Consider the following 27,542-nt stretch of genomic DNA (forward strand, 5'->3'; position numbering starts at 1 on the left):
GGGCCTTGGAAAGCCGTTGACCTGTGGTCGTCTTGCCCAAGCCGCCGGCCCCCTTCCTCCATATTAAAGGTAATTAATGGGGATGGACTGAGCGGAAACTTTAGGGGTCTGTAAGCCAATGGTTTTTAGGCTCCCATTACTCCAGACGTTAAGAGACAAACATTCTTTTACGGTGTTTGGTATGCAGTGCCCAACAGCTTTGTAAATGTTAACACAGTTTTCAGTTCCAGCAACAGCGTGTAAGGGCCCCTTTTCTCCCACCTTTACTTGCACAGAATGTTACGATTTTCAAAAGTCTCTGCCAAATGTGACAGGCTAAGAATAATACTTTGTTTTAACTTGTATTCTTTGATTACCAGTAAGGTCTAAGGAAAAGGCATTTCTAAACCTCAGGTTTTATACAGAATTCCCCCCCCCCCGCCCCCAAGACCCTTTATCCTGATAATGAAGCTGCTAGTGTTTTCTAAGCAGAAATTGAACAAAGAAGAAATAGTCGAAAACTTGTCGGAAAACACTCTGAAATTGCATATGGTATGACATGGACCATTACAGGGAGAGGTGGTTTCCGGTGCATGAAAATGACTTTTATTGGTTTTGGTGGCAGCAGGACATTAGTGATGAAGCATCTCGATCCTAACTCTCTCATTAGAACACCGTCACGGCCACTGTGGGGAGGCCAGAGGGGAGACAGACGCAGAGAGTGTGCCCGGCCAGGACCTTCCAGCCCCTGGACAGTGGAAGCCCCCAGCCATGGGGACTCTGCTGCCAGCTGGCCCTGCAGTGGGGATCTCGCCTGAAACTGACGGGACTGAGGAGCCCCAGCCCAGAATTTCCCCCTCACATCAGTACTTCGTTTCAGACACCAACATAAAGACGGTCCACCCTATCACCTGAATCTAAGGACCTCAGCGGGAGTTTCACAGGAGGACAGAGGAATAGGCTTATTACTGAAAAAACACCAAACCTTCCACTGACTGTAACTCACATCCCGTGTTTGTGAATCTCTTTACCGTCTCAGGAGACATCCTTGTTAATGTTATCAGAAATTCCCTACCTAGTACCGATGTCACACTTCCACTGAGGAAGGAGGAACAGCTCATGACTTGTGAACGTTCTGGGCTGTCGAGAGCTAGATCATACAGTTTTTAAATTCTGATTTTAATGGGTTTTTACAAACATTACCAGCCTCTCTTGGTGCCCTTTTGGGTGTATGTTGCTCAGCAAAAAACCCGAGAAGCACCCAGCACTGAGAGCTCCCCAGATTCAGGCTCCGGGTGAGGGCTGGACTCCACGCGTCCTGATGACGTCAAAGCATACTTTTCGTTCAAATTAGCTCGTCCCCTTTGAAGCCCAACTTCGAACAGGCCCCTTCTAGGAAGGCTTCCCTGCCTGAATTCCTCTCTCTCCACCAGCAAGATACTCCCAGGCTGAGTCTCACACACATGCTCAGTTTTAAACGGTAATGATTTGATCTGCCTGTGTTGACACACTGTTTCTGAGAACAGACCTCCCCATTGGCAGGAATGCCTGCTCAACCGCAAGGAGCACCATTCTCCTAGCACCAGTGAGACACTCCCTAGAAGACAACCTTCCTTCTTAGTCTTGCCAGGGGCCATCATGACCCATGACCCGCAGCAGACCTGGATCATGTTAACCATTTAATGCACAGCCCTCTGTCTCAAAATCCTATGTAACTGTGCTTTGACCTCTAAAGGGTGGAACAGTTCTTGGAACTTTCTCAGAAGCTGTTCCCGGGTTATAATCCTCAACTTGGCTCCAAGAAAATTTTCTATCTCTTCGTTAGATCAGCTGATTACTTTTTTTGTCAGCAGTGCCCGGGCTGCGTGGACCCCGGCACTCCACGTGCCCCCGCTGGTCTCCTCCGTGGCGGTACCTTCTGGTCCTTCCGTGGCGACACCCTCCTCTGTCCTGACAGGTGTGGAGTCCTCAAAGCTTGTTCCTTGGTCTTCTCCCTGTGCCTCTGTGAAGCTGTGATTTATAATAAGAAATGCACCTTGGCTCCGTCCTGGTTCCTGGCACAGAGCTCCTAAAACCTTTGTAATTTTCTACGTAGGAGCCACGGGGGCATCTTTTGTTACAATATGTGGTTTCTGTCCTCGGTTCCAGAAACAGCTTCAGAGCAATAAAGGTGAAACAGGTGTCTTTTGTTTTTTGGCTGCATTGGGTCTTCGTTGCTGCATGCGGCCTTTCTCTAGTAGCGGTGCGCGGGGGCTACTCTTCGTTGTGGTGCGCGGGCTTCTCATTGCGGTGGCTTCTCTTGTTGCGGAGCACGGGCTCTAGGCACGCGGGCTTCAGTAGCTATGGCTCGCGGGCTCAGCAGTTGTGGCTCGTGGGCTCTAGAGCACAGGCTCAGTAGTTGTGGAGCACGGGCTTAGTTGCTCTGTGGCAGGTGGGATCTTCCCGGACCAGGGCTCAAACCTGTGTCCCCTGCATTGGCAGGCGGATTCTTAACCACTGTGCCATGAGGGAAGCCCGAAACAGGTGTCTTTTGTTACTCATAACAAACCCCTTCCAACAACACCAGCGTTTATGTTAACGAGGCAATTTTTTTTAAACCCCTGGATGACTGAAGGATGGGGCTGGCTGCCAGGGGAACCAACCACGGGATTAGAGGGTTGGAACCTTCTGTCCCACGCCCTGACCTGCAGGGGCGGGAGAGGGGCTGGAGGTTGAATCAATCACCAAAGGACAATGATTTAATCAATCATGCCTCTAATAATGAAGCCACCGCAAAAACCCGAAGGATGGGGTTCAGAAAGCTTCTGGGCGGGTGAACGCATCGATGTGTGGGAGGGTGGCATGCCCCAAACCCCAGGGCACAGAGGCTCCTGTGCTCGGGACCCTCCCGGACCTCGCTCTACGCACCTCCTCATCTGGCTGCTCATCCGTACCCTTTAATATCCTTTGTAACAAACCAGTAACCTCGTAAGTCAGCTGCTTTCCTGAGTTCTCTGAGCTGCTCTAGCAAATTAACTGAACCCGAGGAGGGGGTCCTGGGAACCTCTGATCTACAGCCGGTCGGCTGGAAACACAGGTGACAACCTGGACTTGTGACAGGTGTCTGAAGGGGGTGGGCAGTTGTGGAGGACTGAGCCCTTAACCTGTGGGACCTGACGCCGTCTGCAAGTGGACAGTGTCAGAACTGAGTTAAACTGCAGGACACACAGCAGGGGGTGCAGAATCACCTGGTGTGGGCCCCCCACAGCTGTTCACAGAGGTGTCAGAAGTGAGATGCTGAGAGCAGAGGAGCCACGGGGAGGGCCTTTCCTTAGTGCCTGGGGCCCAGGTGACCTCCACGCTCACGGCTTTAATACCACCTATACCTGCCCTGTTCAGGTTCACGTCACTCAGGACATGTGGCTATTTAATTAGAAGTAATTAAAATTAAAAATTCAGTTTTCCAGTCACACGAGACACTTCCCATCAGCAGCCCATGTGGCGAGTGGCTACCGCACGGAACAGCATGGATGTATCACATTTCCATCATTTAAGCTCAATTAGACACAGCTGGTCCATTTCCTGGGGCCCCAAATCTCTATTTCCAGCTCTGACCTGCCCTCTGAACCCTGGGTTTGCTATCCAGTTGCCTCTGACATTGCTACCTGCATACTTCACAGACGTCTCAGATGTAACATGATTCAAAACGGACCATTTCCCCCCCAAAACGTTTAATAATCCTGTCCAGCCTGCTTTACAGATTACAAAGCATAAATTTTAATTTATGCCCTGAAACTTTAATACTTCTGTGATGGTTAATCTTATGCGTTGACTTTGCTAGGCCTTGGTACCTAGATATTTGACTAAAAATTATTCTAGGTATTTCTGTGACGGTATGTTTAAGACGAGATTAACATTTAAGTGGGTGGGCTTTGAGGAAAGCAAACGACCTGCCATGATGTGGGTGGGCCTCACCCAATCAGTTGAAGGCCTGAATGGAAAAAAGACTGATCTCCCACCAAGAAGAGGGAATTCTGCTGGCAGACGGCGTTTAGACTCCACCTGTAACACCAACACTTTGTGTCTCCAGGTTGCCAGCCCGCCCTGCAAACCCTGGATTTGTCAGCCTCCACAACTGCATGGGCCAACTGCTGAAAATAAACATCTCTCTCCCTCTCTCTCTCTATGTGTGTATATATATCTGTGTGTTTACACACATACACACCCAAGTCCTAGTAGTTCTGTTTCTCTGGAGAACGCTGACCGATACACACCTTAAACAATTAAATCACTTTGTTCAGTTATCATCGCCATCAGTGCCAGGACCATTTGGACTTTATTTACATCCTAGTGTGAGAAAGTCAAAACCAGAGCTTTCAAACATTTCTGTTCCTTCCCCCTCAGCAAACTGTCCTGCCAGCCAGACACCTGGGTCGCCTCCGACTTTCTCTTCTCCCCACAGCCACTTAGTCACCGTGTCCAGCTGGTTCTGCGTCTCAGATGTATCTCGAATCTTCCTCCGCCCTCCCACCCACGATGCTGCTACTGGCCTCCACTAACGGGTGAACAGGGAAGTGAGCTCTCACCACAATGCCTACAACCTCCCAACTGCAGCCTCTCTTTCATTCTTGTCCCCGTGACAGTTCCCTTTTTCACAGAGAGATCTTTTCAGAACAGGAATCGTCGTCTGTCACTGTCCAATGCCGTCTGCCAGCTGTTGTGGAAGCCAGGCGGCATGGCAGGCCGCCTTCCCTGTCCCCTGCAACCCTGGCTGCAAGCACCGGGCATCCCCTCGGCTGTGCTCCCTGGCTCTGGAAAGCTCCCCCGCTTTGTGTCACTGGTTCCTTCATGTCAGCTTTTCAGCTGGAATTCCGCCTCCTCGGAGACCTTCCCAGCCTTCCTGGTGGAAGGAAGTTAGGTCCCCTTGTTCACCCTACAGCCCCGTGTTTCTCTCATGTTCTTCCACATTTTGTTTATTTACAGTGTTGCTTGTTACAGGTTTACTCACTTGTTTACTGAACGTCCACCTGCTGAGGACAAAGAACCTGTCTACGTGCTCACTGCTGCCCTTATTACTGTGACTGACGCCTGGCAAGAAATGCTTGTTGAGTGAATGAGCACAGGGCCCGGGACAGCGTTTCCCAAAGTACACTCTGTGGAATGTGATTTTTAGGATGTTCTAGGTCAGGATTTGGCAAACCACAGCCTGCAGGCCAATCCTGGCCCTCAGCTCGTTTTTGTAAATAAAGTTTTATTGGAACACAGCACGCCCATTTGTTTACAAACATCTGTGGCCGCTTGGGAGCCACAGTGGTAGAGCTGAGTAGCTGTGACAGAGAACACAGATCCACAATGCCTACCACTGGCCCCCAACAGGAGAAGTCCGCTGATTCCTGTTACGGGTGATTATATTAAAAGTTAAAAAGGTTCTGTGGCTCTGATATAGGTTGGGCTAAACAGAGTCACACAGGTTTCTTTAACAAAGGACTTCTTGAAGTCTTTACGAGTGCTGTGACTCTCCAAAAGTGTGATCAAATATACAGCTTCCCAAGCTTATTTGAGCAGGGAACTCTTTTTAGTGGTGCTTTCTGGTTCTTTGGATTTTGAAAGATTTTGAAAATGCTGGCCAAGGTCTTGAAATCATGAAGGTGAGAGTCCATCAGGGCTTTCTTTGAAAACCGGGTGACAGAAACTTCTCAGCAGCCACAGTCAACTGGGTTCCACTGTGTTTTTCTAGGTAGCACAGGAAACTGAGAACATTTACCAGGGGCGGGGTTCTGCAGTGTAGACCTGTCCTCCGTAGTTATCTATGCTGGAATCAATACCCCAATTACCACCTCAAGTCCACAAACCTCACCCCGGTTGGGATGTATTGAAAGTATGAGTTCCCCTTGTGTGTTCTGGAGGGTAACAGGGGTGACCAGGGAAGGGTGGGGGGGGGGGGTACTTACCTTCTCCTGACTGTTCAGCTCCTGGTATGGGATGTGAGCAGGCAGGTAGGTGTGCAGGAGAGCACACAAGGCCAAGCCATCACTCCAGCTGCTGCTGAAATTGGTGATATCGATGTTCTGTGGGGGAAAAACAGCATTTATCACCAAATCGTGCCAAGTCACAGACTATGAACGGGACCGTGCTAGGATCCATGTGCGTATCCACCTCTGGGTTTGCAGTAAGACAAGATCAGACACTACCCAATCTGCTGGCAGTACCTTTAATTTTGGTACCAGGAATGGTGGCCTGGTGTTGCCCAAATCCATTCACAGAAAAGCACAAGGGACTTCTCTGACGCTCCAGTGGTTAAGATTCCATGCTTCCACCACAGGGGTAATGGGGAACTAAGATCCTGCAAGCTATGCAGCATGGCCAGAAAAAAAAGGCACGAGAAAAGCCTTTGGAGCTCAAAACAGTAGGGAACTTCTTTTTTTTATTATTAATTTTTATTGGAGTATAGTTGCTTTACAATATTGTGTCAGTTTCTGATGTGCAGCAAAGTGAATCAGTTATATATATACATATATCCATTTTTTTTAAAGATTTCCTTCCCATTTAGGTCACCAGAGAACACTGAGTAGAGTTTCCTGTGCTATACAGTAGGTTCTCATTAGTTATCTATTTTATACATAGTAGTGTATATATGTCAATCTCAATCTCCCAATTCACCCCACCCCACTTTCCCCTCTTGGTAACCATAAGTTTCTTCTCTACATCTCAAAACAGCAGGGAACTTCTGCCCACCCTCTGGTATGTCAAAGGCTCTGACATCTTACTCTCAAATTAACCTACCTAGTCAGCTTTGCACATCCCAGCACCTCCCAGCCTTACGTGGCCAAAGAAGAATCATCACCACCACCACCACCATCACCATCACCATCATCACCACCACCACCACCACCATCACCATCACCATCACTACCACCACCACCATCACCAACATCATCACCATCACCACCATCACCATCACCACCATCACCATCATTACCTATGACCCCAATTAACGACAGGGAGACCAAGACTAAACAAGAAGACCTTAAAAACCCACACGGCTTATTCCTGCCACTACCCTCTTCTCCCTACAACTTGGGGGCATCTCAGGGGGGGAGAAAGGAGCTCCTCCTTCAGGACAGGCGGGGGCCCCAGGAGCTGCCTGGCAAACAGTGATAAGGAAGCCAACATCCAACTTGACAGGCAGCCCACGGAGATGACGGTTCCCAGGCAGGACCCCTGGGAGCTCCAGGCTACCTCCACCTCTTAGACCCTCACACCCATCTGCCTCTTTCTCCCTGACCGAGCTCATCCTAACAGGGCTGGTTTTCTTCCCAAGTTCACAGGCTCATCCTGAATGAAATGCCAGGTTCCCACGCCCACCGACCCCTCACCGCTTAGGCTGATCTACACAGCGGCTGCCTGAATGTGTTGAAACAGCCTGGGAGAGGCCGTGGAAGCACCTGCAGGAGGGCACACCTCAGGGGGCCCCGAGCGCAGGCCTGTCCTGGGTGCTTTCGGTGGAGGAGGTAGTGTTGCCGCCACACATGCAGCTTTACCTGAACCAGGACACGCCAGGGACCCAGGGCCCACATCTGGCCTCTCTAACAAGTCTTTTCCCGCCTCCAACTGCAGTCCAGGGTGGTCCCGGGACCCCAGGACGCCCCTCGGGAGCACCGCCTTCAGCTGTGTGTCCTGCTCCGGGTCTGGTCTGCAAGCACACTCCCACTCCCCGCGAAGGGACGTGGCCCAGAGCACAACCAAACACACAAGCTGCCAGGTACCAGTGTGACATAAACGTCTGCGAATCCCCCGCTGGGAGGGGCCAGTCTGTTCTCAGGCTGGATGCCAAAGCCGGGATCCCTGACAAGTGGCTCATCTGCATCTTTGGCTTCAAAAGCCTCCTGGGGACTTTGGAGCTACCTGATGCGGGGGCTGGGGGCTGCTCTAGACATGGGAAGTGCTTTGATTTTATACCTTCGGAAGAGGGAAGAGCTGGGCGGGGCCACGGTCCATCCAGTTCACTCCCAGCTTTCAAAGCAGACACTGGGCCATCAGACCCTGGGAAGGGGAAGCCAGGCTGGGCCAGGCCAGCTGCAGGGAAACCGGGCAGCACCGTGAGGGGCGGTGTTTCCAAACGCTCCGCGGTCCAGACTTAAGGGGGCGGTAGGGCAGAAACGTTTGCTGAGTGTCTACAAGGTGCCTGTCGCTGTGTATTTTCTCATTTAACTCCCAGAACCACCATGCACGGTAAGCGGTGTGGTGACCATTTGACAGGTGAGAGAGCTGAAGCGAAAAGAAATGCTGCCGGTGTACCAGTCACCGGCCGGCTCCCGCCCGCCCGGCTGCAGGGCACGTGTCCTCTTGCTGTGTCTCCTTCCTCCTTTTCCCTTTCTTTTCTCTCTCCCTCCCTCCCTCCCTGACTTCCTTCCTGTGTAAATTCACTTTACATTGAAAGCGTCTGACACTTGGCAGATCTTTCTTTTCCTAAAATGTGAAAACATTTTCTACTTCTCTCTCGTGCCATCTATGACACAAAGCATCATTTTTCCCCATCTGCACAATCTTCACTGGCGTTTGGAGAGCCCAAAGGGACCCAGAGGGATGACAATGCCATCCACCTCACAAAACCAGGACGGCACCCTCTGTTTTAGTTCACTGAGCACCACTCAGGAGCAGCTTTTGATCTGAAGTGCAAATGTCCTCGTTTATTGAGCAGGTTGAGACGAAAATCTGGTGCGACCAAAGCCAGGGTTGAAAAGTCAATCAAAACGACTCATGCCCTCAGGACAGCGCAGATGGCCGGGTCACTTCCGGGTGGACAGCCCCTCGCAGGCCATCGGGGATCGTTGAGACACACGCAGACCCTCACGTTTCAGCAGCGGGACCACCCAACACTGTCCCAGACTAAGGAGGCAGTGTCCTAGCTTTTAAAAAAAGGAATAATGGAAATTCCAAATCCGGTCAGCTCAGCAAATCCAACATCTGGGTCAGGAAGGGCTTCTCTTTCATGTCAACCGTTTCCCAGGTTTCGGACTTTGAACAGTTCTGACTCTGGCAGAGACAGACGGCATCAGGCTACGATTCCGTCACATTACGTTCATTCCAAGAACATGATGTTATCAAAAGAACCTTACTTTTATCTCTGGGTGGAACAACCCAGTTCTAGTTCCCTGAAGGTCATCTGAGACTGTCCATGGTTCTATGTGAACAACAAGAGTAACAACAATTCCCACCTCAGCACAGCTGGCGGGACAGCTAAACACGTGTGCATCTATGGTCCCTCTGGTCCGAAGGTGAGGGCCAGCGTGCGGAGGCATCAGGCCTCAGCGGTCGCCCTGTTGCTATATCACCACCCCATGTGCTTCCTTACTGCCCCCCAAGGTATATTTGGGTGAGTGAGGGGTTAGCTGTGGGGTGACACAATTTGATAACGGCCGTGTTTTTCACATGAATCACAGGAAAGGGGTGAGCTGATGTGTGCCCTACCGGGTCTCTCTCACTTGAATCCCCGTTCACCTGTGCACCCGTCTTCAGATCACTGACCTGAGTGCTCTGAGGGTCTCTGGTCAGCAGACCGAGGGGGTGCAGGAAATGCTGAGGACGCAGGGGGATGGCCTCGCCGAGCAGGGAGCTGGTGCTTCCTGGGGACGGCACGGCCTGCCCGGGGGCCCTGCAGACTGGACCCTGTGTACAGCTTGGGGGTGCCGGTGGCAGCACAGGGACCACCTATCTCTGGGTGGCCAGTTTCCCTGGACAAGAAAGGCATCCAGGGTAGCTGGGCAGGGGCTGTGGGCCCAGCCCCACTGCCGTGACCAGAGAGGTCAAGGAAACACAGCAGGAGGTACTCGTGGATGGGACCGGGGTGCCGGGTAAGGGCAGAGAGGACAGTTTCCTGGGCCAAGGAACAAGGTGACTACTGACTCCAGGTCCCACCCCTGGACAGGATGAAAAGCCTTCTTTTCAGTTGGGGATGATCAAGGTCAGCTCAGCCTTGGTGAGGGGTGAGGCCTGCCGAGCTTGCGGGCAACAGTCCTCAATGCTCATAGATGCACTGACCAAAGACAAGAACACAAACACCCTGTGAGTGCTAATACGATGTCTTCCTCTTCCTAATGCCCATTCAGCTGAATCTTAGGGCTTCATCAAAAGAATAACTTAGAGAAAAAAGGAAAACGGCCAACAAGGCATTCTACAAGATAGATCCTCAATTCTTTGCCTTGTTACTTATTCCTGAGTAACATTGACTGCGATAACTGCTATCCTTGACTGGAAGTCGGTAACTGGAAGGGAGCACGAAGGGGATTCTGGGTGGGGGCAATGCTGTGTGTCGTGAGCTGGACGCTCGTGACGTGGGCTACATGCACTTTGTGAAAATTCACTGAGCTGTATGTGTGTATGTACAATAAAACCTACATCAATAAAACAGAAAGGAAGGGAGGGAGGAGGGGGAGGGAGCGGAGGACGGGGAGGGGGGAGGGGGATGGATTAGGAAGGAAAAAGGAAAGAAACTGGGACCCTGATCTTCTTAAGGGGCTGAACTGTGGCTATTAAAAAGAATGCCAACATTTTGCAGTTTAGGTACTATAAGATTTACTGGCGGGAAACAGCAGAGCGACAACCAAAAGAAACTTGCTGATTATTTTCCCAAGGGTGATTACTCACTGCAAATTATCTTTAACTTTCTCTGGGATATAAATACCTCAGAGGTATTTCTCAGTGAGAGAAAATTCTGGGGAAAGGAAGGCTCAGATATAAAAAAGGTAACATTCTGAGCATCTCCAAAATAGGTTAAGTTTCTAGGAGCACTTAGAAGAAAATTTCCTAAGATAAGAGAATTCTGTCCTCAGGGCAGCAAAAGTCATTTGAGAAACATGGAAACACTGAAGGGCACAGGGGAAGCTAAACCAACTTTAGTGAACATCCAAGAAAATAATCGGAGGGGCTGAGATTGCGGACAAGCTCCAGAAGGGCGAGTGGAGAGGCAGCGCTCTTAACGCAGACGGACGGAGCAGAGCAGAACCCAACACGCCACAGCTTCCGCTTCTGGAAGGCCCATCTCATTTGCTTCTGTTGCCTGGAAACACCAACATCTGGTAAAAACAGGAACCACTCTGCCGAGCCCACACGGGTGGGTCCCCTCAACCCCACCGAGGATATGGCTGTGCTCCCACCCCGTCTTCATCTTCTCTCAGGGCCTCTCTAGGCTCCTCCGCTAGATTTCTATGAGCGGGTCGAGCCTGTGTGCACTAAATGCACGAGTTTTTAAAAAGTTAAAAAGGAAAAAAAAATGAAGGTTCTGGGAAGAAGACAGGAGACTGATTAGAAAATGCCGTCTGTCCCCTGCTGTAGGGACCAGCTGTCCTGGGCACAGGGAGGCCTTAGCATCCCCTCTCTGGGACCTCCTGGACCTTTTTTGGAGACGTCTTATTGTCACAGCTGTAGAATCAGACTGGGTTTTTTTTGCGGGGGGGGAGATGTAACAATTTATAGCTCATGGAGGATAAAATCAGCTCATTCCTCAGCAAGGTTCAGCTTGTCTAGGAAGGAGTCCTGGGGAGACCCAAGCTTCCTTTGAAGATTTGGTGAGAAACAGTACAGAGCACGTGCACACGTGGGGGGCGGGGGGCAGGTGGCAGGTGGCGGGTGAAATCACCACAAAGGCGGCCTGCACGCCCTCCCCTGCACGTGACCCGGCCTCACTCCCTGTCTGGATACGTGTCTGCATCCATCCCATTCCAGGAGCCGGTCCAGCCTCGGGCTACCCGGTGAACCCCGAGTGGCCTGGACCCACACGTGGACAGCACAGTCCTCAGCCATGGAGTCATGGAGACCCGCCTGTGGACCACAGGGGCCCCTCTCTGCAGATTCTTCCTTTCTGAGGCCCCATACTGCTGAATGTCACTGTTTTGGGTGCCCACTCTGATCACTGCCTCCCACCCCCGCAAAACACGCCAGCTCTGCACCATGATGGAAACTGTTCCCCAGCAGAGAGCTGTGACCATGGGGTCACCTCGCAAGTTTCCCTTCTCTCGGAGATTAGCTGCCTGGAGATAAGTATGTCTTATCAGATAGCGAAATTTATAAGCCAACATCAAACATTATTAGAATATAGATGAACGGATTTATCATCTTGGGGAAAGAAAGCCATCCAAGGCACAAGATGCAACGAGCATAAAAGGACTGAGAGAACCGACTACATAAAATTAAGTTTCTGTATGACAAACATTAAAAATAAGCTAGATGCATACATACAGCAAATGACTAATATCCAGCATCTATTCCTTTAAACCATGAGAAAGAGAGAAACAGCTCAAGCAAACACTGGCAGAGGAATGAACTGGTGAGGTGCCAAAGAGGAAAAACAAACAGTCAGAAACATAAGAAGAGGTGTTCAGCCTCACCAGAAAATAAAAATAGCGAAATGTTTCACTCAACCAATTGGCAAAAATGACATAGATGGTAAATTCACAGAGGTAATGAAGATACAGGGAAATAGGTATTCTTATATTGGCTGATAGGAACACAAATTGGTACAGGCTTTTAGGAAGGCAACCGGAAGCATTTTTTTTTTCATGAAAATATGATTTGATCAAGCAATTTCACTTCTAGGCAACTTTTCTAGAAGAAAGAGTCATGCATCTATCTGCCCAAAGACATACCTACAAGAATGTTTACTGCAGCATCATTGCTCAGAATGGGGAACTGGCAATACCCTAGGTTGTCTACCAATTAAGCTAAGTAAACTTTTCTTTTGAAAAACTTCATAAAACATCTGTAACTCAGTTTTCTAATCTGTATACGTTCCAATGAAGCTCATGGGAAAACTCCGACGTTCTGGTTTTTGAAATGTTTGCCACATGCAGTAACTTCCAGATACTTGGTAGTTTTCATGAATTACTGGATAAACGTTAGCCTAGAGGGTTGTTCCTGGATTCTTCTACATCATCATTGACTTAGTTGAGGAAATCTGGGAGAGACAGAGAATTACAAATGCATAGATTCAGACGCCAAAACGATTTCAATAAAGCAGAAACAGGAGCCAAACTGAGCGACATTCAACCTAATTCTTCATCTTCCTTTTGTATGTGTTTCCTGTTTTTTTCTACAAGGACTATGTGCTACTTTTACAATTAGGAAAAATAATACACGTTATTAAAGATATTAATGGCATCAAATACAGACAGAAAAAAAAAATACAGACAGAATAAGCCAATGTAGATGCCAAGGTGATGAATGAATCTGAGTCCTAACAATTGTACGTTTCTATACTGAATAGTTCCTTGCGTTATGCCCTCTTTTTTCTTTTCCCCCCCAAAATTTTGAGGAAGGAGAATACAGACTTGGCTGTAGATGAGCGAAGGAAAATGGAATTAAGAACTTGCTAGAAAGACAGTCTAGTGACCGTAATTTTTTTCCCCTTGTGACAGATTAAAGGAGGCTACAGAGTCTCCGAAATCTTCCACGGGAGGGGCTGAGTGTACCCCCTCCTCCTCCTGAAATCTGGTTTGGCCTTAATAGTTTATGTGAGTGTGGAGGAGTGACCCGTGGGACCCTCAAGGCTGGGGCACAAGGAGCCTTAAGCTTCTACCCGGGACTCGGAACACCATCTCTGGGAGCCCCGAGGCCCCCAGCATGCGGAAGCCCACCCCAGCCAAGGGCAGAGGCTGTCTGGAGAGAGGCTGGCCAGCCCCCAACTGCTCCGGGCCCCAGACATGGTGCAGCAAAGCAAGTCAAGCCTAAACTGAAGACTTAAGAACAAAACACTATTGTTCTTCTAACTTCTAACCCACTAGCTTTGGGGGTGGTTTGTTGTACAGGTATAGGTAACTCAGAACCTGCTTCATGTACCTCTTTTATGTCTGCTGCACAGTGGAGAATGGAAACCAACCTTTTGTCCCTCAAGCAAATAACTCTGGGGCTTCCTTGGAATTCCTTTTCTCTCCTGATCCTATTCATATCATTGCTTTAATCATTTGTTTCTCTACTTAAGATTGTATGTGGCTGATAATCTCTCCAGTCTGAAAAGTTTTGCTTATCCTTTTTTTCCTCAGTTGTACTAGTCACATTTTAAAAAATTATTTTTTATCTATTTATTTTTTATTTAAAATTTTTTGGAAAATTGAGGTACAGTCAACGTACAATATTATGTGAGTTTCAGGTGTACGACATAGTGATTCACAGTTTTTAAAGGTTATACTCCATTTATGGTTATTACAAAATATTGGCTATATTCCCTGTGCCGTACAATATATCCTTGTAGCTTATTTATTTTATGTGTAGTGGTTTGTATCTCTTGATCCTCTCTCCCTATCTTGCCCCTCCTCCCTTCCCTTTTCTCCCCACCACTAGTTTGTTCTCCGTATCTGTGAGTCTGTTTCTTTTTTTGCTATATTCACTAGTTTGTTTTATCTTTTAGTTTCCACATATAAGTGATGTCATACAGTATTTGTCTTCTCTGTCTGACGCATTTCACTGAGCATAAGATTTAAGATTTTATGGTCATCTCTCTGGAATCCGTAAGGTGGGTTAACGGGGGTAGGATGAAGGGGCCTGACCTACTCCAGCTTCAGTATGTTCCCCATCAGGCATGGCAAATGCGCCTTCATTATTATACCATACACTCCTTCAAAACTTTCTTGGCTGTTCTTGTTTGTTCTACCAGGTGAATTTTTAACTATTTTAAGTTCATGAATAAAGAAATCCAATTGGGATTTTTTAAAAATTTTATTTATTTAATTTATTTATTTTTGGCTGTGTTCAGTCTTCATTGCTGCGCGCGGGCTTTCTCTAGTTGCGGCGAGTTGAGGCTACTCTTCATTTCGGTGCGCCAGCTTCTCATTGCGGTGGCTTCTCTTGCTGTGGAGCATGGGCTCTAGGCATGCGGGCTTCAGTAGTTGTGGCACGTGGGCTCAATAGTTGTGGCTCGTGGGCTCTAGAGCGCAGGCTCAGTAGTTGTGGCGCACAGGCTGAGCTGCTCCGAGGCATGTGGGATCTTCCCAGCCCAGGGCTCGATCCCGTGTCCCCTGCATTGGCGGGCCGATTCTTAACCACTGTGCCACCAGGGAAGTCCCCCAGTTGGGATTTTAATTGGAACTGAATTCAGAGATTAATTTGGAATAATTTACTTTTTCAATGAGTCTTCCCACACTGTATCCGTGCTGAAGGAACTGAGGCCTCAAGACCTGGGAAAGCGTAGCTCAGAGCAGCGAGTCTAGGAAGGGTTGCCCTTTGCCTTACATGGCGAGGACCAAGGGGTAAGTTACAGGGGAAAGAGAACAGGAACATCTTCTGAGGATAAGGGCTTTCTGATGACAAAAGGCCTGCTGTGTCTCCAGGGATGTATAGGCAGATATGCATAACCTCTCCCTGGAGACAGAGTCAAAAGGGTACTGACATCAGAAGAGTGGCTGGAGCTTATCTTTCTTGCTTCGTCCTTCTTCACTGAACAAGCGCTGGAGCGTCGCCAGCCACGACTTCCCTCCCTGAGGTTCTCCGACCTTGGCATTGTGACACGTAGTCCTGTTTCACTGCAAGTGCCCTGCTGCCTCACGCCGGCCCCTGAACTACCTAGCTGGGTCCAGCCCCAAGCCAGCGCCCCTCCCGCCCTGCCCCCAGCTCAGCTTGCAGGGCTGGCCTCCCTCAGCACGGGGACAGGGGACAGCAGTTCCTCTGCAGCTTCCTGTGATGTCTCCCCTACCCCTTCAGCTTGGCTCCCAAACAACCCCCTGCCGTGCCCCATCCCCAGGCCCAGCCCTCCTGGAGGGAGGTCTCGTTCCAGGAGGAACACGTTTCAAGGATCTTCTTCCTCTCCTGTCCTCTACTGCCTTTCATTAATTTCACCCATCATTTTCATTAATTTCACTCACCTTCTTGGCTGCGTCTTTCTAAAAAAGGAGATGGTTATTTGCAGCTCTGCTGGTTCCATTCATCCTAGAATGGCCCAGTCACCCCCTTTCCAGGCTCTGTCATCTCTCTGCACCCCTAAACCCCATCCTTCTAGCTGAGAGCTTATCTGTATCCATCAAGGATGTGTTACAGAAACCTTCTCACGCACCATCTGCACCCATGGGTCAAATCTCCAGGCTGGAGGAAGAGCCCAACCCACTGCTCTGAAATCTAATTCCAGCAAGTGTTCATCAAGCCCCTCCGGGGGTCAGGCGCTGAGGGACAGACAAACAACGAAGCGCGTTCCCGGCCCGAATGATTGGCCACGTTCAGTGGAGCAGGCGGGGCAGACACACCGCGATGGCGGAGGGGGTGTCACATGGAGGAGGCCCCTGGTGGTTGGGCTGCAGAGAACCAGCAAGTCGTGGACGGGATTCCCCATGTGGTTGTGGGACACTGGAGACAAAAGTCCGGTTTTTGTTTTCTTTTTGTGGCCGAAAATCGGATTGAACGGGCCTTGGCAAACCAAAACGTAAGTGGCTCTAAGGAGAAAAAGCACACCTGAGTTGTGACCAGCTCCTAGGCCCGGGTCTTCCTCTGTCACTAAAGCAGCCATGTGACTGTGAATTCAGGCAAATGACTCAACTCTTCTGGTTTTTAGTTTCCCCATCTCCCAAATGCCTAGATCAGATGTGGTTAGATTATATTCATGGTATTGAAATGACTGGCTATGGAACCTGCCCTTCCAACGAAAGCTTCTGCAGAAGCTTCTGCTAAAGTCGAGCCTGAAAACCAGACAATCAAATGCTCTCTCGCCAGCTCCCGCGTCTGTTCTGTCCTACACTGTCCAACACAATGGCCACTAGCCACGGGTGGCTGTTTACATTAGTTAAAATTAAAGTTTAAAATTCAGGTTCTCGGCCACATGAGCCATCTTTTAAATGCTCGGGAACCACGAGTGGTGAGTGGTTACCGTGCTGGACGTCACAGATCTAGAATATTCTAATCAGCACAGAAAGTGCTACTGGACAGCCCTGCCCTGCACGTACACAAACACGTATATTTATTTCCTCTCCTTTTATGCAAATGTAGCATGATGTGCAGACAGTTCTGCATCCTGGTTTTTTCCCTCTCACCAAGATCCACAGAGATAGGTCTTTACACCACATAAGATAGAGACGGTTACAGTGTAGAGACTAGGAGGCTGGATTCTGAAGCCAGAAGTCCCGTCAATTACTAGTGGTATGACTGTGAGCACGTAGGCAACTTCTCTGTGCCTTGGTTTCCGAATCCTTAAAGTGGATTTGGAATAGATACCTCATAGGATTGCAGTCAAGATTAATGCGCAAGGCACAGGTAAGCATGCAGAACAATGTCCGCCACACGTGAGATACTCACTATACACCAGCTCATTCTCATCTCCGTTCTTTCCTATGACACGCATGGACACAACAGACGTTTAGGCTGTTGCCGGTCTTTTGTTATCACTCTGCACACATGTGGAACAAATTATGATGGATTCTGCCAAACTGCCCTCCAGGACGTTCTTTCATCTTATTCCCTCCCATGCCCACCCCACAACATACCAGTGGCTTCTCTATACATTTGTAAGGGAATCCACAAAGTTTCAGGGAACAACATGATTCTGTCCACCCTACGATGTTCTAAGCACTCCAAACAGAATATTTTTAGCAAGGTAAAAAAAACCCCATTTTTTAAGGGAAACAGCACTTGTATATTTTTGGATGTGCTTACTAAGAAAATAATACATAATAGCTAAACAACTTGTGGAGGAATTCTGTTCTAAGACCGAGTTTAATTTATACTAGACAAACAATCTTCAAGCCAATCTTAACCTCCCACCCCCAGAAAGACTGAATTCAGCCTCTGAAATCCGAAGCTTCTTGCGGCTGGAACGCTTCTTTTTCCCAGATGAACATTTCATGATTAAGAGAATGGAAAAAATCCTCAGTGCAGAGTCACTTGGGACTGTTAATATCTAAACAGACTTGCGTGCTGCCCTGGGGGATGGAGAGGGAAGGGCTGCAAACATCCAGGCCTCTTACTGAAGGCAGGACGATGGTGTTTGGTGTCTGGTGGTGCCGCACTGGCTGCTGGTGTATCTCATCTCCAGAGCCGCCCCCCACAACCAGGGAGCAGACAGGAGGAAACATTCTCACACCATTTTACTTTGAAAATCCTGCTCTTGCTTCCTGAAGCCGGCGGGACACCTAACATTTCTATGCGTGCGGAGAAATGGATGCACTGGCAGTGTAAGAACGCAGGCGTTTCGTGCCAACGATCCTGTGCAGCCACAAGCCTCAGCTAACTCACAGCAAGAGCCTCGAACGCTGTCCCTAAAAGCCCATTTCCTTCTGCCCCCTGCCTTTCTCCGGCACTTGCTAGGAATTCAGCAGGTTGGAACGGACAGGATGTGGGTCCCTCGGCCTGTGGCCTGTTGGGCTGCCGACACTCCTGCCCACTCCCCCCGACGGCCCCTCCCCAGCCCAACTCCAGCCCACACCCAGCCTGCCCTCCAGCCCTCTCCCTCAGGGACCCCCTGCCTCTAGTTCCTCAACACAGACCTTTATGACCTCGGAACTCCAGAGTCCAAATCCTCGAGGACCAAAACACTCTCCTTTTTCTGGAGGACACAGAGGAATTACTCTCCCAGTCTTTCCAGTAGGTGGTGGTGACTTGGGGGGGGGGGGGAACTACATTCCAAACCTCTGAGAAAAGCGAGCGAAAACAAAACAGCTAAATACTCCTGCTGGAAAAGCCTGACCTTCTCACACAGCCCACAGGTACGGGTCTAACGTCGGGTCACTGAGGGTGGCAAGTGGTCCCAGGGCACTGAGGTGTTCCTGCTGAGTTCACCCACGAGGCAGGCGGAGGGCTGCAAAAGCAGGGGGGTGACACCTGCCCCAACGTGGACGCACCTCGAGGACGTACTGCCCAAGTGCTATCAGCCGGACGCAGAGGGACGAGCGCTGCACGGGGCCCCTTCTACGGGCACCTGGGGCGGCAAACTCACAGAGACAGAAAGAGAACAGAGTTTACTCGGGGGGAGGGAGAATCACTGTTCAGTGGGGACAGAGACTCAGTTTGGGAAGATAAGAATGGTCTGGGGTTGGAGGGCGGGGACGGCTGAACAACAACGCGAATGTGCCTAATGCCGCTGAGCTGCGCACTTAAAAATGGTGAAGACGGTAAATGTTACGTTATTTATATTTGATCACAATTAGAGAGAGAGAGAGAGAGAGATGGAGGACAAGAAAGACAACCGGGCTGAAGGGATGGCTCCTCCCACAAACACCAACACAAGTACCTAAGTGGGTTTCACTGACAGCAATGGTTGCTCCCTGGGTAATTAAAAGTACTTTCAAGAATATCCTGGGGCTTCCCTGGTGGCGCAGTGGTTGAGAGTCCACCTGCCGATGCAGGGGACGCGGGTTCGTGCCCTGGTCCGGGGGGATCCCACATGCCGCGGAGTGGCTGGGCCCGTGAGCCATGGCCGCTGAGCCTGCGCGTCTGGAGCCTGTGCTCCGCAAAGGGAGAGGCCACAACAGTGAGAGGCCACAACAGTGAGAGGCCCGCGTACCGCAAAAAAAAAAAAAAGAATATCCTGCTCTACTCAGCAAGCTGCTAAGTAATCTTGCCCAGTTCAGATTCCATCAAATCGCTGCTCAGAAGTTCTCCTTGGCTGTGCTGTTGGCACCGTTCTCTCCCTGGAGCCCCTGCGCAGCTGCATGTGTGACCACATGGTGTGGCCACGTCCACTCCTTCTCCCCTCGCCCAGCTTGCTCACCCCCCCACCCTTCCAGGTTGCTGTCTGACCCCCTCCTCTCCAGCCCACGATGCTCCAGATGGCTCCCAGGTCTCCCAAGTCCCTCTCCCTCTCAGGCACGACTCTGGCTCTGACTGCTTCCCTGGAGGCTGACCCGTCCCCCTGGCCCGAGCAGCCGGCCTGCGCTCTGACCCCGGAAGGAATCCCTGAGCCATTTCTCATTCATTCGACTGGCTTTTTAGCTCTACATTTTAAAAACCTAACTGTGATGAAAAAGGTCTCTTTATTCTACTCAAATTTGATAAGTACTGACCTTAGCTTAATCTTCACTTGGATTCTCAGGTGGGGACACCTGTGCTTTTCCCACCTTTTCAACCCGCATGCTTACCACAGGTGCCGTGGCTGGAAATCAGTGAAAAGCAAGCCAGTAGGAAAAGTATACTACGAATGAAATAAGACTAAATCCATACTAATAAGCCACAAGAAAATATGAACAGACTAAATTTCCCTATTAGAGGAATTTTCAGATTACACATAAAGCTAAAAGTATTTACAAGAAATCCACTTAAAGGGAGTAAAGAAGACAGAAAACAAAGGAAGCCGAAGATACATCACGCAAATAAAAGCGGAACAGCAACGGGAACAGTAATGTCTGTGTCACAGAATGTAAACTTTCAGATCAAAAGGTTCAACTGAAATGACAGGAAAATGTATAAGAGCTACAAACCCTTAAATCTGGAATCAAGATAATGTTTAAAAACTCTTAGAAATCAAAGATTTTGACAAAAACCACAATCAGCGTGGAAGACTTCAACGAATCCCTTGACCATACCGTGAGGGGCACTGTCCAGCCTAAACCACGCAACAAGACAGATGTCCTTTATGACGAATACAGTACAGAAAACAATATGCTTCGTATTAAAAGAACAGCCATCATCAAGCAGAGATTTCCCCCAGGAATAATATACCATATTAATAAATACCATACACCATGACCGAGCTGGAATTTGGCCCCCAAGGGATATAAGAATGTTTCCCTAATGGGAAATCGGTTACATAATCTATTTATGTTAATTACACAGATGGGTTAAAAGAGAAAAACACCTGATGGATTTATTGCTCGACAAATGCCAAAAAGGAATTTGATACGTTTCTTATCTATTTCTGGATTAAAGAAAGAAAAACCTCTCAGTAAACTCAGAACGAAGCTTCCTTTAGCGGGCAGAGTGTTTATCAGGAAACAACACAAAAATCATATTTAAAGGTGAGATACTACTCACCTTGAATGCAAAACAAGACAAGAATATCCATCATCAAATGTATTATTCAACATTTTCTGAACTTTTACGAATGAAGGAAACAAAAAAAGTACGAGAGGTATAAATATTGGAAAGAAGGGAGAAAGTTATTATTTGCAATAGTCTGCCTCAGAAACTCTAGAAAATCAACAAATACAACCAAATAATGAAAAACGAAGAGTTGCAAACACTGTGATCAACCACAAGGAGAAGGAATGTTCTCGGAGCCCTTCCCACGGCTCCACACATGGCAAGTACCTGCCGGTCACCTTCCCATTTTTCTGCACGGCAGCCACTGGTGGCAGAAAACCAGACCAAGAGACCAGCAGAAGAGCCTGGAAAGTCCAGACGCTGAATCTCCATTTATGTCTGGGTCTATTAAGTGGTTTAACAAAGACTGTTAAATAAATGATGCTATAACACAGAGCCACTCATTGAGAAAAAAACGTTACAATTCTACCTGGTAAAATAAACACAAATTGCAAAAAAAAAAAAAAAAAAGGAAAGATTTAAATGTTTAAAAAAGGATATCTGGAACCACCGTGGCAGCTGAAGGCTAATATTTTAACCTATAAATAGCTCTGAGACTCCTGGGTAGAGAAGGCAGACGGACACATGCTCTTAATATCATTCTCTCTCAAAGCCACTTTAAAACCTCAGAGAAGAGATTTTGTTTTTCTCCCCCAAAGGTATTAACTGATAAGGAAAAAGGAAACGGGAAAGGAAACAAAATTCTGCTGTCTGAAAAGCAGGTGCACTGGAAATAGCTAACACAACAGACCTAAGAAAACGAAATCCCAGGCCAGTAGGGGGAAGAGCGAAGATCCAACCTGACGTCGGCGCAGAACCTCCCCAAGGTCAGGCGATTGGCACGAGCACTGGGACGTGGGGACAAAGGCCGTTAAGACCAGGAGGCCCGGGTCTGGAAGTCCGTGCACAGCGGTCAGAGCCGCACATGCCCGGGCATCTCTGTACAGCCTGGGGCGGCCCCTCCACGTGGCCGAAGCCTGGAGAGCAAAGGGGGGGGTCCCCGGACTGGGGGGTTATCGAGCACAGTGCTTATCTATTTCTGGATTTAAAAACAAATTCCCAGTAAACGCAAAAGAGAAGCAAGATTCCTTTCGTCAAGAGAGCATTTATCAGAAAACAATACAAAATTCCTATTTCATGGTGAGGCATGTCCCGAAAACAGGGAATCAAGAGGTATTTACTGGGTGCCCAGGCGGCGGACAGTCCCCGCCCCTTCCCACTGACTCCTCTTCTCTGATCTGCTGCCCCAAACCCCTGCTGCCAGGCCGATGCCCTCAGGCAGGAGACCGGAAGGTCCTTCTCTGGGGAATCTGACCAGCCCCAGACACCAACACCAGGAGTCTGTCAAGGGCATGGCACGAGCACAGCACTCCACAGTGACAGCCTCAGTCACAAGCCAGGAGCTGCCAGTCAGCTCTGCAGAGCCCCACACTCATCAAGACCACCTGGCTTCCGATAAAGCCTCCAGCAAGAACAGAGACCCGGCGATACCAACACAACAAAGGAATCTGTAGGAAAATCTAGGCAGGGGGAAGATTTGGGAATAAAAACAACCTATTATTCTCGGCAAGATTAATAGATGATATTACATGTGTGAAAAAAGAATAGGATGCTATAAAAAATTCAGGGTCCAAAAAAAAGAACCCCTAAGACTTAAAAACACGATAGCACATACACATAAAAGGAATATTACTCAGCCTTACAAAAGAAGGAAATCCTGACACGTGCTACATGGATGACCCTTGAGGACATTATGCCCACATTATCATGTAGAATGAACCAGTCACAGAAGGACAAACACAGTATGATTTCACTTGTGTGAGGTCCCTGGAGTCATCAAATTCATAGAGACAGACAGTAGTAGAAGGGTGGGTGCCGGGGGGCTGGGGGACGGGTAGTTAGTGTTTAATGGAGACAGGGTTTTAGTTTGGGAACATAAAAAGGTTCTGGAGATGGATGGTGGTGATGGCTGCAAAACAGTGGAAATGTACTTAATACTGAATTGTACACTTTAAGATGGTTAAGATGCTAAAATTTTATGTTATATGTGTTTTACTACAGTTAAAGATTAAAATAAACTGAAAGGATGCAAAAAATATGATAGCAGAAATGAAACATTTAATAGATTTTGGGAGACTAAGTTAAAGAAGTCTTAGAAAAACAAAACTGTAAAACAGATGGAAAAAAAGGTAAAAAAGATAGGATAATGGGGGATCCAGGCTAGGAGGAATTTGAGAAAAAGAAAACAGAGATGAAGAAATTACCAAAGAAATAATTCAAGAAAATAAATACATGCATTACCTTATTGAAAAGGTGCAGTGAGTGTCCAGTATGACAGCAAAAAAAAAAAAAAAAAAAAAAAAGATACACATCAAGGCAGATGACCCTGAAATGGTAGAATACTGGGGGACAGAAGCTCCTACAAGCTTCTGGAGAGGAAAAATTACAAAGGATTGGAATTATTTTGTTCTCATTGCAACACTGGAAACTAGAAGACAATGGAGTGACATCTACAAAATTATGAAGGAAAATATTTTATGACCTAAAATTTTATACCCAACGAAACCATCAAGTGTCAGAGTAAAATAAAGATGCAAGGTCATAAAATTTTACCTTCTATGAACTCTTGTTCAGAAGATACTGGAGGAACCAAAACAAGAAAAAAAAATAGGGTATGGGACCCCAAAGATCAAAAAAAGGGGGGGAGGCAGAAATATAACAGCGACACCTGAGCATCCCGTAGGTCTCCCACTCATCTCTCCTCTGCCCCATCTATTCTCTACACCATCACCACAGTCACCTTTCTGTCCTTTTTCTTCCTTTTAAAAAATTTTGGTAAAATCTACATAATGTAAAATTTGCCATTTTAACCATTTTAAGTGTACAGTTCAGTGGCATTAAGTGCATTCACAATGATGTGCAATCACCTTTCTTTTTCAATTAAACTTTTTCTGAAGTAAAACATATACGCAAAAGGGGGTACAGATCATAAATGGGCAGGCTGATTGTTTATAAAGTGTACACACTGTGTATCCCATCAACTAGATCAGGAAAGAGCAGCTGGAGGAGACCTTCACATCAAGAGCATACATCTTACATAACTGTAACCATAAATACAGTTCTGCAATTAGGACAGCTAGCATTTATTAAGCCTTTATTCTGTATTAGTCTCAGTGTTCAGTGATTTATTTGCATTATTTCATTGAATCCTCCTGATCTTTTAAGGTAGGGATAATAATTATCTCCATGTCACAGATGAGGAAATGGAGGCCTAGAGATCCATTTCACAGATGAGGAAATTGAGGCCTAGAGATTATCCAAGACCATATCATAAGCGGGGTTTGACTCTAGGCTGGAGTTAATGCCATTATACTGTTCATATTATTTCATGCCTGAACTGCTTCTCATTTTTTTCTTGCCTTATTTTTTTACAGAAAAGGCTGTAACCATTTAAAAACTTTTTCACATAGATGTCATAATGAATTTTTTATAGTGGAAGAAATTACATAAAATTTACAGTGTTACCATTTTAAAGAATACAGTTCAGGTGCATTAAGTACATTCATTATTTTGTGTAACCATCACACAAAAGTCATCACTATTTTGTTCTTCTTTTTCAACACTGTTTTGGGTTTTCAGGACTCCTTGCAATTCCATATGAATTTTAGGATCAGCTTTTCCATTTCTGCCAGAAAAGGCCTGTTTTCTTAAATTTCATCTTCAGATTGTTGATTGTGAATATATACAACTACAGCTGATTTTTGTGTGTTGATCTTGTACCCTGCAACTTGTAGATTCTTTGGGGTTTTCTATGTATAAGATCATGTAACTTGTGAATAGTTTTGTTTGTTCCTTTTCAATTTGAATGCCTTTTAATTTATTTATCTTGCCTAATTGCTCTGGCTGGGACTTTCAGTACTGTGCTGAATAAAGGTGACTAAAGCAGGAAAAAGAAAAGAAAAGAAAAGAAATACAACAGTGAAACGGTTTGACGGCTGGGCACCAGGCACAGAGGACAAGCCAGGATAGAGGAGGTCAGAAAGCTCAGGAAAGATTCCTCAGGGGGAAACTAGTAGAATCCCTCACATGTATGATGTAAGGAGATATTCCATGAGGGTTTGGATTGAATTAGTGATAATCATATAGAAAACTAAAGTAAACAAAGAAACACAAAGATGATTAAAAATACAAGTAAAACAAAAGATTATGCAGAAAAGAAAATGTAATGTATACTATGACATGGCTTACCCACAGATAACATTTATATCATTTTAACGTAAACGCCAAACACCCACAACCACACTGGGTAGAATGGGAAGACAGGAAGTATGGGGAGTGGTGAAAAATATAAACCCTCATCTTTCACAGGAGGAGGTCAAGACACAACATCTAAAATAAGAAACAAGAAACAGCGGTATACGTGTGCTATTTAGCAATGGGAAGGTAAATTCCGAAAGACACAGCGGCTGCACCATTTTACCTTCCCACCAGCGGTGCGAGGGGCACAATCTCTTCACATCTTTGCCAACACTTTTCAAATTTTTCACTTCAGTTCTAATCCTTCTCAGCTGCAGGATTTGTTTGGTCCCTTTTTATACTCCCTATCTCTTTGCTGATTTTCCCATTTTGTTCATGAATCCCTTCCTTGATTTCCTTTCGTTTTTTGGCCGGGGCCTCCGTGAGCTGAGTGTATTGAAGGCAGTTGGTTTAAAGTCTTTGTCAGTAAGTGGAGTGTCTGGGCCTCCTCAGGGACAGTTCCTGTATTTTTTTCCCCTTGTGCATGGTGCCAAACTGTCTTGGTTTTCTACGTACCTGTAACTTTCTGCTGCAAACTGGCATTCAGAGCATGACCGTGTAGCAACTCGGGAAGTCAGAGTCTCTCCCTCCGCAGGGTTTGTTGTTACCATTTGCGGTGGTGCCTGTTTGTGTAGGGACTTCTCTGAACTAGTTTTGCAGAGTCTGTATTCTTTTCCGAGCGAGTCACTGCAGTCTCCGCTCTGTTAGATCAGTGACCAGCTAGTGACTGGACAGAGATTCCCTCAAACGCCGGGAGACCTCCCCAGTCTCTGCAGGGCGGCTCTGGGATGGACTCGCCTGCAGCCGCTTAGGGCTCAGCCTTCCCCTCCTCCCTGTGCGGAGCCTGAAGGTCAGCCAAAGGTCAGAGCTCAGGCCTTTTCAGGTCCTTCCTGAGCTTCTAGATTCTCGGGATACACGGGGACTTTTCACAGCCCCGTCCTCACATACCTCCCTCCCCAGGCTCTCCTGTCGGGCTGCTCAGGCTGCCTCTGCTTCAACCACCCGTCCACCCCTCGACCTGGGAGGCAGAATACCTCTGCCTTCAAACGCTTGTACCTGGGAAGCCACCCTATCTTTAAGGAACCATCAACAGGTCAAAACGCACAACCACAGTCCTCGGAGAGCAAGGTCTGTTTGGCGCCCTCTGGTACTAGCGAGCTGCCCAAGGAACAGTGGCCTCCATCTTCACAGTTATCACTGAGCTGGGGGTGCGGGGGACGCTAGCAGGGGAAGCTCTCTGCCTGGAATTCTGCCGGTGATTTTCCCCCTTCACCTATTACGTATCCCCCCCGGTTGCTGTAAGTTTTTGATTAGATTTCAGAGTTCTGAAAAGGTCGGTCCTGACAGTTTTGCCACCTTACTTCTTGCTTTTGTAGAGGGATGGAGTCTTGGATTTCCTAACTCCCCACTTTTGCTGCTGTTCCCTTGGCAGCATTTCTAGGGGTGGTGGTAGGACAGATATTATGGATTACTTTAATCAACGGTCATCTAACCCCTTTCAAGGAACTCCGAAGTTGAAAAGTACATCTCCAAGGCACACATGCAGCCTGGGTTCAGCATGTGATTTGGGTTCTGTCAATCAGAGGCACTTGCATGAGACGGATTCAGAGCTGAGTCACACGAGGAAAGAGGCAAGGCTGCGGCGTCCACCCCATAGCAGAGGCGGTCTGATTCTGGAGCCCACAGCTCCAGTAATCACGGATGCAGCTCCCCTGGCAGGTCAGTTCTGACACGTACAATTTGGGAGTTATCAGGCTGGCCAAAAAGTTCGTTCGGGTGTCTAGCAAGCGGTTGTGAAATGCCCGAACGAACTTTTTGGCCAACCCAATGTTTCTAGAATTTCAGCCTGGAGTATGTGTCTTTGATACTCCCAACAATTCCGTGAGCCAAGTATACCCTTACTAAACAAACCTCTTCCTGCTTAAAACACCTGGAGTGGATTCAGTGGTCTGTAGCAAAGCACCCTGAGAAAGTCAAAGGTAAAGTAACAAGCAACCTAACGGTTCATTAATAGGAGACCAGATAAAGTATGGTGATGCACACCGTGAAAACCTGTGCAGGTGTGAAACGTAATAAAGTGGCTCTAAGTGCACCAACAGAGAGACGAGCACAGACATCAACTGAAACGTTCATCACAGATCAATATACGACCTCATGTTTGTGGAGTTAAGCTTTTATACCCACAGTTGTATATTTAAAGCAGCGGTTCTCAACCAGGGGCAACCTTGTCCCCTCCCTCTCCTGGCTGGGGACATCTGCCAATGTCTGGAGACATTTTTGGTTGTCACCACCAGGAGAATGCC

At 47.8% G+C, this 27,542-nt stretch overlaps 1 protein-coding gene across 1 annotated transcript in view; it reads right to left on the reverse strand.

Annotated features, from left to right (window-relative positions):
* Positions 1–27,542, reverse strand: part of SPECC1 (sperm antigen with calponin homology and coiled-coil domains 1) — a 245,943-nt gene that overhangs the window by 13,716 nt on the left and 204,685 nt on the right. The window contains 1 exon segment of the mRNA XM_030861333.2: positions 5,910–6,026. Within this exon segment, the coding sequence (XP_030717193.2) occupies positions 5,910–6,026 (117 nt within the window).

Source organism: Globicephala melas, chromosome 20, assembly GCF_963455315.2.
Source record: "Globicephala melas chromosome 20, mGloMel1.2, whole genome shotgun sequence".
Taxonomy (NCBI): Eukaryota; Metazoa; Chordata; class Mammalia; order Artiodactyla; family Delphinidae; genus Globicephala; species Globicephala melas.